General features: G+C 41.0%; 1 protein-coding gene across 1 annotated transcript in view; it reads left to right on the forward strand.

Moving 5' to 3' along the window:
* LOC141192455 (uncharacterized) overlaps positions 1 to 9082 on the forward strand; it is a 48465-nt gene extending 39383 nt beyond the window's left edge. Inside the window, exons 12-16 of the mRNA XM_073661988.1 lie at positions 21 to 197; positions 280 to 403; positions 486 to 583; positions 782 to 872; positions 3931 to 9082. Of these exons, the coding sequence (XP_073518089.1) occupies positions 21 to 197; positions 280 to 403; positions 486 to 583; positions 782 to 872; positions 3931 to 5960 (2520 nt within the window). The 3' untranslated portion in view covers positions 5961 to 9082. The remainder of the gene's footprint in view (positions 1 to 20; positions 198 to 279; positions 404 to 485; positions 584 to 781; positions 873 to 3930) is intronic.
* Positions 9083 to 12725: the final 3643 nt, after the last annotated feature.

The raw sequence follows: 12725 nt of genomic DNA on the forward strand, positions 1-12725 counted from the left end.
ATATGTCTTTCCATAACCAGGATTACATATTAGTGAAGACCTCTAGTGAGCGCTGTGAGGACCCTGTGTCTGAGGGATGGGAAAGACCCCTGAGCCCAATCACAGGGCATCCATCTCACCCCTTCATACATGAGGACATCAATGACCAGAAGATCGTAGAACTCACCTACAAAATGATTGAGCTGCTGACTGGAGAGGTGACACTGCTGGGAATGCTGGGACATTATACAGTAACGCTATGAAAGGATCGGGGGATGACGGTATCATTGTATGTGTCAGGTTCCTATAAGATGTCAGGATGTCACTGTCTATTTCTCCATGGAGGAGTGGGAGTATTTAGAAGGACACAAAGATCTGTACAAGGACGTCATGATGGAGGTTCCCCAGCCCCTCACATCACCAGGTAATAGACAGGACTAAACACACACTGCCTATAATTATCTGTATGTAAAGAATGAATTCAGTCCTGTATGTGTTTCCTCCAGATCTATCCAGTAAGAGGAGAACACCAGAGAGATGTCCCCGTCCTCTTCTTCCTCAGGACTGTAAACAAGAAGATCCCAATGTTCCTCAGGATCATCAGGTAGATGGAGAGAAGGTGTCATGAGATCTCCCCTATGATGTGTAGACGGCTGTGAAGGTCTTGTGTTCAGTCTTGTTTTATCCACCAGTATTATATGGTTTATACTTGTGTAAAGAGAATGGTGGAGATGGCAGGATTAGAGCCGATCATAGATGTGACTTCTCCATCTGTCTGTGACTTTTACAATATTTGTTTCAGGGTGAAGATCTGCCCCATATTAATACTACAGAGACATATGTGAGGGGTGATGAGCGGTGTAAAGAGGAGATTCCTACATATGACTACCCAGGTGAGTAGTAACCACTAAATGCAGAGAAGTCACAGATTCTTCTCAGTCACCGGCTGTGGCTGCTTTATCGGTGGTGTAGTCCGGCCGTATTACAATTGTGTGATCACCATTTTTCCTCTAGACCACAGCATTCTCTTCCACCCAAAACTGTTCAAATGATTTTGGGCATTGAAACCCTTTTCCATAGAACTTACAACCTGGAGGATCCACCTACTCCCTGGGATTAGGAGACGCTGACCGTTACCTGCCCAGATCTGTAAACTGCAAAGCCAGAAAATCACTTGAAGAAAAATATTATGATAGGCCTGTAAGGGAAAGTGGAGGGTAATGATGCTGTTGGCTTCCTAGAACCCTGATATCTTATTGGATGAATCTACCTTCTCTTCCTTCTGTGCTGCTGAATGTGCTGATATGGTCCCTACAAGACCAGGTCCAGTCTTTCTGGCCAAACTTCACTTTTATGATCTACAACATTAAATGTGTAGTGAGGGCCAATTGTGAATTTCTGTACAATAACAGCAGAGTTTCCCTTTATCCTGACTTTTCAGTTTCTTTTAAAACCGACTAACTTCAAACCAGATTGTGATAAACTAAAAAAAAAACATTACACCTGCGCCACGATATATCTCTAAGCTAAATTTAAGACGTCTCAGCTCTGCAGTATTATAAAAAGTTCTCTTTGAATGTCTGATATTTCTTCTTGAAACTCATCTGACAGAAAATATTGTCCCTTATGATAGTTTAGATTCCCAAGAGCCACCGAGCCCCATACTCCAATTACCGCAGAGAGGTTTCACCACTAGTTACTCATTACTTACTGATGGAGACTGTTGAGTTTGGTCATTTCAGTAGATGAGTTATTGTCTATACTCACAGTTTTGACTATAGTAGTTAGTGCCCAAAATACTCTGATTTAACCTCTTCCTGCAGCCAGTTTTGTGTTCCTATCAGGGCCCATTTTTCAAATCTGACATGTGTCACTTTATATGGTGATAACTTTGGAATTCTTCACAAAGGATAAAAGGAAACAAATGGACCTTACAAATAATATTCCATCTTCTCTTGAATCTGACAATCCCCTATATACGGTTGTACACTACTGTCTGGGCACATGGCAGGTTAAGAAGGGAAGGAGCGACATTTAGCTATTTGAATGCAGATCTTGCTGGGATAGTTTGCAGACACAATGTATTGGGGACACTGTTCATGGTCACTTGGCAGCTCAAAAGATGGCTACCACAAACAGGCTTGGCGTTATCTACTCCATTTTCCAGATCCCAGGCTTTGCCTTCCTCAACATCCTTTAACCCCTCTACGTGGATTTGGACTTAGACAGAGACCCCCTAAGCTTGGGCCACAGTGTTACGTAATGTTCTGTGGTGTGAGATGGCAAGAAGAATAGTCAGATAGCCGGGCCAGAACATGGAGGTCAGAGAAAATACGAAACCACACAAAAGTAGTCAGTAAACGGGCCGAGGTCACAACAGAAACAAATACACAAGTCGGGACCTGAGCACAGAGGACTGAACCAGAGGAGAACAAGGCTGTACCTGGCTGCTTCCAGCAATATGCTTCCAGCTTTAGTAGGGTGTGGTGCTCTCCAAATGGCTGAAGCAGGGAGCAGATTACTCCAGCTGGACAGCACACACCCCCATACTGCCAGACTGGATGGTACTACTGGTCCCAGCAACCCTAATCTTAGTGGCTGGACAGAGCCTGCGCCGCTGAGAGCTTCAGGTTCTGACGTCTCCTCCATCACCAGCGCCGCCTGCAGGATGAATAAGGCGGCGCCTGGTGACAGAAGCAGACATTACAGGAGCAGATCCCAGAGGAGATGGGACACACCATTTACAGAAGCCCTAATATGACATAATAACAGAAAACCAGAGCAGTAGAAATCCCCATAAAGTGACTCCATTTTGGAAATTATAACCCTCAGTGATATAATCTATAGGAGTAGTGACTATTTTGACTCCACAGGCACTTTCCAGAAATTAGCACGCAGTGGATGATGGTGAGTGAAAATTACAAATATATAATTTCATTACCCAACACATAGTGCCCAGATTGTGCTCCAGGAGACACACACCATCAATTAAGTGGGTTCTTCTCACTATAGTAATGTCAAATACATGGATGATAAATGTGGTTTGGGCGCACTGCAAGGCTCAGAAGTGAGGGGGAGATCTGACTTTGGGGGAGCGGATATTGCTGGATTGGGTTATGGAAGCCATGTTGCTTTTCAAAAGCCTTTGAGCCACTAATAATGTGGAAACCTCTGTTTTTCCATTGACAGATGATGGACCTGAGTGGGGGCTTGTTTTTTATGAGATGAGCAGAAGTTTTTATTGGTATTATTTTTGCCTACATAACATTGTTTGGCTGCTTTTTATTCCATATTTGGGAGGCAGAATTAACAAACAGTTGGACACTACGATCCACTGGTTCATCCTATGAGGTTTTCTATTAGACTGTGAACTGTTATTGTCTTGGTGAATAATGACGGATAACATAGGGCACAATTAAAAAAAAATCACAGAAAAAGATACAGCCTTACTAGCACCAAATCATATAAGAAATGCACTAGCAGGATGCCGCTGACCCCCATGATAATGGTGGGGGCAGCACAGGTGCAAAATACTGATGAAGCAACCACTCACAATCATACCAATTCATGGAGGGTGTGGTTGCCTAGTATTAAAGATGCACACAGAGGAAGCTTGCATAGGACGCCAGTCACACAGGTAGGTTTGATGCACAGTGTCTGGCTTAGCCTAATGATGCCCATACTATTACATCAGGAAGGTTGCCCAGCACTATATCAGTGCACCCCACATGGACAGACACCCCAGTACACCCAACCAACACTAAAATGCTAATGCATTTGTTATCTGATTTGGTGTTGGTAAGGCTGATTTTTTTCTGTGATGTTTTCTTGCTAAATAATGATACTTTTACACAAAGTTCATTTTTACAGAGAGTTTAAGTAGAAATGTTCAACAGTATAAATTTTAAGGATATGTTATTCATAAATAATAATTGGTTTTATTCTCGGCAGATGACTGTACCAGGAGATCAGAGGGACAGCTGACATCTTCAATTTTTAAATCAGATGATCTTGAGATCACACAAGATACAATTGAAATGAATGCCATTACTCCAGATATACCATCATCCCTTCACAGCAAAGATCTGTCATCTGATCATTTGAAACAGGTCCTGTCTTCTGATTCATTACAGACTACTAAGGAAAATCAAAGTCACAAAATAAGCATTAAAAAACAAATTGCACCGAAAGCAAAGAAGCCATTTTCATGTTCAGAATATGGTAATAGTTTTTCCCTCGAAAAGTCTTTGCTTAAACATCAAAGCATTCACACAGCAGAGAATAGATTTTTTTGTTTCAAGTGTGGGAAATTTTTTAACCAGAAATCAGATCTTGTTAATCACCAGAGAAGTCACAAAGAGGAGAAGCCATTTTCTTTTTCAGAAAGTGGAAAATGTTTTACAGAGAAATCAGGTTTAATCAAATATCAGAGAACTCACACAGGGGAGAAGCCTTATTCATGTTCAGAATGTGGGAAGTGTTTTAGCCGGAAATCAGATTTGGTTGAGCATAAGAGAACTCACACAGGGGAGAAGCCTTTTTCCTGTTCAGAATGTGGAAAATGTTTTAGCCGGAAATCAGATTTGGTTGAGCATAAGAGAACTCACACAGGGGAGAAGCCTTTTTCCTGTTCAGAATGTGGAAAATGTTTTAGATTGAAATCAAGTTTTATCAGACATCAGAGAACTCACACAGGGGAGAAGCCTTTTTCATGTTCAGAATGTGGGAAATGTTTTAGCCGGAAATCAGATTTGGTTGAGCATAAGAGAACTCACACAGGGGAGAAGCCTTTTTCCTGTTCAGAATGTGGAAAATGTTTTAGCCGGAAATCAGATTTGGTTGAGCATAAGAGAACTCACACAGGGGAGAATCCTTTTTCCTGTTCAGAATGTGGAAAATGTTTTGGATTGAAATCAAGTTTTATCAGACATCAGAGAACTCACACAGGGGAGAAGCCTTTTTCATGTTCCATATGTGGAAAATGTTTTAGATTGAAATCAAGTTTTATCAGCCATCAGAGAATTCACACAGGGGAGAAGCCTTTTTCCTGTTCAGAATGTGGAAAATGTTTTAGATTGAAATCAAGTTTTAGCAGACATCAGAGAACTCACACAGGGGAGAAGCCTTTTTCCTGTTCAGAATGTGGAAAATGTTTTAGATTGAAATCAAGTTTTATCAGCCATCAGAGAATTCACACAGGGGAGAAGCCTTTTTCCTGTTCAGAATGTGGAAAATGTTTTAGATTGAAATCAAGTTTTATCAGACATCAGAGAATTCACACAGGGGAGAAGCCTTTTTCCTGTTCAGATTGTGGAAAATGTTTTAGCCGGAAATCAGATTTGGTTGAGCATAAGAGAACTCACACAGGGGAGAAGCCTTTTTCATGTTCAGAATGTGGGAAATGTTTTAGATTGAAATCAAGTTTTATCAGCCATCAGAGAACTCACACAGGGGAGAAGCCTTTTTCCTGTTCAGAATGTGGAAAATGTTTTATCCGGAAATCAGATTTGGTTGAGCACCAGAGAACTCACACAGGGGAGAAGCCTTTTTCCTGTTCAGAATGTGGGAAATGTTTTAGCTGGAAATCAGTTTTGGTTACGCACAAGAGAAATCACACACGGGAGAAGCCTTTTTCCTGTTCAGAATGTGGGAAATGTTTTATCCAGAAATCAGTTTTGGTTAAGCACCAGAGAATTCACACAGGGGAGAAGCCTTTTTCCTGTTCAGAATGTGGGAAATGTTTTAGCTGGAAATCAGTTTTGGTTACGCACAAGAGAAAGCACACAGGGGAGAAGCCTTTTTCCTGTTCAGAATGTGGGAAATGTTTTAGCTGGAAATCAGTTTTGGTTACGCACAAGAAAAATCACACACGGGAGAAGCCTTTTTCCTGTTCAGAATGTGGGAAATGTTTTAGCTGGAAATCAGTTTTGGTTAAGCACCAGAGAACTCACACAGGGGAGAAGCCTTTTTCCTGTTCATAATGTGGGAAATGTTTTAAAGATAAATCAGATTTGGTTAAGCACCAGAGAACTCACACAGGGGAGAAACCTTTTTCCTGTTCAGAATGTGGGAAATGTTTTGTGAAGAAATCATCACTTCTTAGTCACCAGAGAACTCACACAGACGAGAAGCCATTTTCATGTTCTTAATGCGGGAAATGTTTTACACGGAGATCAACTCTTAACAAACTTCAGAGACGTCACACAGGGGAGAAGCCTTTTTCATTTTTAACTGAAAATTATATCTTCATAAAGGGGTTGTCCACTACTAGACCAACTCCTTCTCATTCCTCATGTTTGGCCTTTTTAAAATAAAAACACTCATACGCACTTCCTGTTCTGGCGCCGTTCCATTGGTGTCACAACTCGCGTTTCCTTAAGGTTGTTACATCACACAATCCTGCTCCCAATCAACGCCACCTTTAGACGTATTGTACATCAACAGGAAGGACATGGCCTGGACACAGCATCAAGGGAACGCACACACTGAGAGCACTCTCTTCAGACCGTGTTCCTGGGGGAATTATAAGCAATTTACAGCCTCAAACATGACGTTCGATATGGGAAAGAAAGAAGAGATCGGAGGTTAATCTGAGGTCCTCCACCTCTGTCAGCATGTCTGGTATGCAGCGTTTCTTATGGAAGGTCTTATCTTCCTGCTCCGAGCCATTACTGCCTCACCTCAGCATGGAAAAAGAAGCAGCCTTAACCCTCATGATGCCAGACAGCTCCAGGCTGTAAGTCCTGCACCAACTTCTCTCTTAATGTAGGCCTCACAAGAAAACAGCTCCACAAATCTCCTTGTACTCTCACCAAAGCCCACATACTGAGCAGCGCATGCTTCACAGGGACATTTACCCCCCAGACACAGGGAATTCTGATATGGAGAACAACATAACTTATTTGTATATCAGATTACGTCTATCCCGACTAAAGAAGACATGGAGCAATATATTCAGAGGCTGGAGACCACATACAATACTGAAATACGTCCCCTCACTTCTATCCTGTCACAGCTTACTGACAAGTTACAGAGATTAGAGGATAATGTCGTCCAAGTTAGAGGCCATCATAATGCTCAGAAACTAACGCTGGATCTTCACAGCCAGTAAATAAACCATCTGTTTAATATGGTTGATGATCAAGAAAATCACAATAATATCTGGATAAGGGGTATACCTGAAAGCATCATTGCACAAGTGATTATGCCAACACTGCGATCATTATTCAATAATATCCTTGGTGATCCTATTGATAAGGAGGTGGAAATTTTAAAGGCGCACCGTACAATAGGCAATCATGCCCAGATCCTGAGCGTTCAAGGGACATTATGTGTCGCATACATATTTTCAATGTAAAAGAGGCCATTGTGAGGAAAGCAGAGGAGTTGGATCCTGGTGATTTCAATGGAAAACGCATATAATTGCTCACATATCTATCCTGAATGACACTTGCTAAAAGAAGGGTATTGAAACCACTACTTGATGCCATCCGGGAAAATGGCCTGATGTACTCCTGGGGGTACCCATTCCAGCTGTATATTTTCAAAGATCCAAGCAACATGAGATCTATTTGTGATGCCCTGGACATTCCATATATCTGACTGGCCACCTGCTCCACCATTGCCACAGAGAGTTCCAGCACGTCACAGAAGGTGTTCAATGGATCAGGAACTTGATGGTGATGCAGCCAGATGGGAAAGGAACCTGCCAATCATATGAGCTCCTGAAATGAATCTTGCCTTCCCTGATGAGAGACAGTTTGCAGATGCTTACTTATTTCTTTAAGCATATAATTAGATATATCTAAATAGAGCATTAGGTGCCACTCTTCCACTATATAGAATGTCTAAGTTCATATAAGATCTTAGACCGGCATATAAGTTGAGTTCACATGATACTACTGTAATATCAGGCTGTATTACTTTACTTGCTTTATATTCCATGGTTCCACCTAATAGGAATCCTAGAACTGAAAGTTTGACTTACGCCTGTAAAGACAACCCCCAGTTAGGGACTTGCATTGGGATCTGCTTGTTTCGCAATTTCCTACTGTTTTGATATATTCATAATCTATACTTCTTAGACACTGAGAGGTAGATGTTACTATCTACCGTCTATACTTCCTCTTTTCTTTTAATCTTTCTCTCTTCCCCCTCCTCCTTTTTTTCATATAATATGGCACAACTCAAAACTTGTTCATTGAATGTCAGAGGACTTAATGTTCCAGAGAAAGGAGCTCAAGTGTTTTATCGTAGCCATAAACAGCACGTACATTTTCTCTTTCTTCAGGAGTCACACTTTAGAGGCGATCATATACTATACCTCAGATTACTAATAGATATTATTCATCTTGGCGTCCCAGAAAAATGCAGTTTTGAAGTCTAAGGTGCTGAGTATAGGCCGCCACAGATCACTGATGCATACTATTGTAGAAACACTGTCTGACACGGAGAGGAGGTATGCGTTTGTTAAGATCTCCATCTACTCCAAAATTTTGACTTTGGAAAAGTTCTATCTCCCTAATTGTGACCAAATTAAGACATACCGTCATAACTTAAACAAACTAAAATATTTTGCGGCGGACCTTATCATCATTGGAGGTGACTTTAATTTTGTCTTGGATCCTTCTTTAGATGCGTCCCTGGGCCAGAGTCACCAATCTAAAACACAAACAAAAGCTTTGCTAATTGTGCTTTGGTCTCAACCGGGCGATGTATGTAGGATACTACATCCAGACGTAAAGAATTATACCTATTGTTCTCCTTTACACAATATGCATAGCAGTATAGTCCTTTTCTTAATTAGCCGTCACTTGCCTACATGGCAACCTACATCTCAGGTAGGAACTGCTGTATGGTGAGATCATGCTCCTGTATATTGTAATCTGACTATACGTGACTCCACCAAGGCTTCAGATGTTGGAACTTAAATGATAATCTGCTGAAAGACTCACTCTGTGTCCCAGACCTTCTTGAGACTATAGACTGCTTCAAATATATGAGCATGATGAAATGTCACATGCGTCCTCAGAGGGATAATAATAAAAAATACAGTACAGACCAAAAGTTTGGACACACCTTCTCATTTAAAGGTTTTCCTGTATTTTCATGACTATGAAAATTGTACATTCACAATGAAGGCATCAAAACTATGAATTAACACATGTGGAATTATATACTTAACAAAAAAGTGTGAAACAACTGAAAATATCTCTTATATTCTAGGATCTTCAAAGTAGCCACCTTTTGCTTTAATGACTGCTTTGCACACTCTTGGCATTCTCTTGATGAGCTTCAAGAGGTAGTCACCGGAAATGGTTTTCACTTCACATGTGTGCCCTGTCAGGTTTAATAAGTGGGATTTCTTGGGGTTGGGACCATCAGTTGTGTTGTGCAGAAGTCTGGTGGATACACAGCTGATAGTCCTACTGAATAGACTGTTAGAATTTGTATTATGGCAAGAAAAAAGCAGCTAAGTAAAGAAAAACGAGTGGCCATCATTACTTAAAGAAATGAAGGTCAGTCAGTCCGAAAAATTGGGCAAACTTTGCAAGTGTCCCCAAGTGCAGTTGCAAAAACCATCAAGCGCTACAAAGAAACTGGCTCACATGAGGACCGCCCCAGGAAAGGAAGACCAAGAGTCACCTCTGCTTCTGAGGATAAGTTTATCCAAGTCACCAGCCTCAGAAATCTCAGGTTAACAGCAGCTCAGATTGGAGACCAGGTCAATGCCACACAGAGTTCTAGCAGCAAACACATCTCTTTAGCAACTGTTAAGAGGAGACTTTGTGCAGCAGGCCTTCATGGTAAAATAGCTGTTAGGAAACCACTGCTAAGGACAGGCAACAAGCAGAAGAGACTTGTTAGGGCTAAAGAACACAAGGAATGGACATTAGACCGGTGGAAATCTGTGCTTTGGTCTGATGAGTCCAAATGTAAGATCTTTGGTTCCAACCACCGTGTCTTTGTACGACGCAGAAAAGGTGAACGGATGGACTCTACATGCCTGGTTTCCTCCGTGAAGCATGGAGGAGGAGGTGTGATGGTGTGGGGGTGCTTTGCTGGTGACACTGTTGGGGATTTATTCAAAATTGAAGGCATACTGAACCAGCATGGCTACCACAGCATCTTGCAGCAGCATGCTGTTCCATCCGGTTTGCGTTTAGTTGGACCATCATTTATTTTTCAACAAGACAATGACCCCAAACACACCTCCAGGCTGTATAAGGGCAATTTGACCAAGAAGGAGAGTGATGGGGTGCTACGCCAGATGACCTGGCCTCCACAGTCACCAGACCTGAACCCAATCGAGATGGTTTGGGGTGAGCTGGACCGCAGAGTGAAGGCAAAAGGGCCAACAAGTGCTAAGCATCTCTGGGAACTCCTTCAAGATTGTCGGAAGACCGTTTCCAGTGAGTACCTCTTGAAGCTCATCAAGAGAATGCCAAGAGTGTGCAAAGCAGTCATCAAAGCAAAAGGTGGCTACTTTGAAGAACCTGGAATATAAGACATATTTTCAGTTGTTTCACACTTTTTTGTTAAGTATATAATTCCACATGTGTTAATTCATAGTTTTGATGCCTTCAGTGTGAATGTACAATTTTCATAGTCATGAAAATACAGAAATTTCTTTAAATGGGAAGGTGTGTCCAAACTTTTGGTCTGTACTGTAGATAAAGGCTAAAAAAAGGAGAGAACCGCTAAAGTCTCCCATTTGCTTGAACAGATTGATCTGCTTCCCTCCAGGTATACGCAGACCTGCTTAACGCTAGAAGGGAGCTAAAGTAGTTTTATGGATGGGGTACTCGCAAATATTGTGTAATTTCAGGGCACCTACTTATGGAAGGAACCAAGTGGAAACTTCCATTCTCGGTACTAGATATGGGGCCTCCTCGAGAAAATTGCTTAAAATGTTGTACACTAAAGTTAATATATAAGGCGTGGGATAGGGGTAAAATTTTTCTGGGGATTGGAAAGTACTCAAACTATACCCCTTTATGGCACAACTATAACTTACCAGAGCTACATAAACTAAAAAATGTTATCGAGTGGGAGGATAGGGGTATATGTTTGGTGTCACAACTCTTGAGGGATGGATTATTCAAGATGTTTGAACAAATAAAGTCAGATTTTAACCTTCCACATAGGGTGTTTTATCAATATCTGCAAATACATCTTGCATATAGTAGAATAAACGCCATACTGATTGACATCACCCAATAGATACCATTACTACATCGATGGATACAAAAGGTCTAATATCCCTTTTTTATAGGCAGTTACTGGCCCTACATTTGGATAAATATCCTTTGATAGTTAAGACAAAATGGGAGGAGGATGTGGGTCCCATATCTGAGGAGCATTGGGGGAAATACTGGATTTGACACCGAAACTTTCATTGTCGGAGTCACAAAGATTGTCCCGAATTCTTCTAATTCATGGGATATATAGATCCCCAAGTATTTTATTTAAAATTTAAATACAAACGGATGACACATGTCCTAGATGTGGTCAAAAGGACGACCACCTGGTGCATATGATGTGGGAATGTGTAAATATTAGCGACTACTGGAACATGGTGATCGCTCTTGTACTATCTGTATTTGGGATACAACTTCAGTTGGAACCTAAAATCTGTATCCTAGGACTCCTGGGAGAGGACGTAGACCCAGACTCCCATATGGCAATAGTTAGCTCAAGAATATTATTCCAAGCCAGAAACTTGTTGGCACTACATTGGATAGACAATTCTTCCCCAACGATAACAGAACTAAAACCCAGGATAAATAACACTCTACGCTTGGAAAGTGGAGCTTATATAAAAAGGAACGCTCTCAAGAAATTCATACACATATGGGAGCAGTGGTTAAATACTCCAGGTATTTCTTCAGAAATACTCTACTGGACCATTTGTACATGTCCCTGCTGTAAACCAGGAATTTATATCCTTATATGTAAATAATAATTGTCTCAGTCCACACAATTGCTCCTTCTTAGATATATTCTTTTTCTTTTGACGTCGCAATAGGGAAAAAAAAGCCGCCAGGAAGTATTCAGATATTTATGTACAAATGTATAATTACTGTTCCAAAACCTTGTACTATAGAGCGATATTGGGTTTTATTTCACTGTAAACCGGTTCTTGTATTCTTTACTGTTTTTTCTTTATTTTTATTTTTTTTGTCACAGAGTTTATATGACAAAAACAAAATGTTGGTCTTTCTTTTGTTAAATAAAAATGATCTGATTGAAAAAAAGAAAGGAGCGAAGGTCTTTACTAGATCAAACGTATACAAAATATCAAGATCGCATGTGAAGGTACTCTTATGAATTCACAGATAAATGTGGTCTCTCATTGACAAGGAGGTTACATCCACGAGTTTCCAAAACAAAAGGGGCACCCGGCTATAAATTCATAACCCCACTGACATAGCGGAAGCATTTCATTGCTGTTATAGCTCACTACATAGTATTCATGGAAAATACCATGACATGCCACCTTATAGTATTAAAACAAAAATTGACAAATATATTAAGGACACTGCCGTTCCTTCCTTACAGACCCCTGAGCAGGAGGTACTAGACAAAGCTTTCACTGAACAAGAGATAGGAGAGGCCAATAAATCATTCCCTATCGGGAAGAGCTCTGGGCCAGATGGATTCAATAATAGATTTTATAACATGTTTGCACCTCTGTTATTACCATTAGTGTTCAATAATATCTCAGAAGACTCCCCTTTGCCCCC

This window comes from Phyllobates terribilis, unplaced genomic scaffold (assembly GCF_046119375.1).
Source record: "Phyllobates terribilis strain yellow unplaced genomic scaffold, ASM4611937v1 Scaffold_61__1_contigs__length_8056638, whole genome shotgun sequence".
Lineage (NCBI taxonomy): Eukaryota > Metazoa > Chordata > Amphibia > Anura > Dendrobatidae > Phyllobates > Phyllobates terribilis.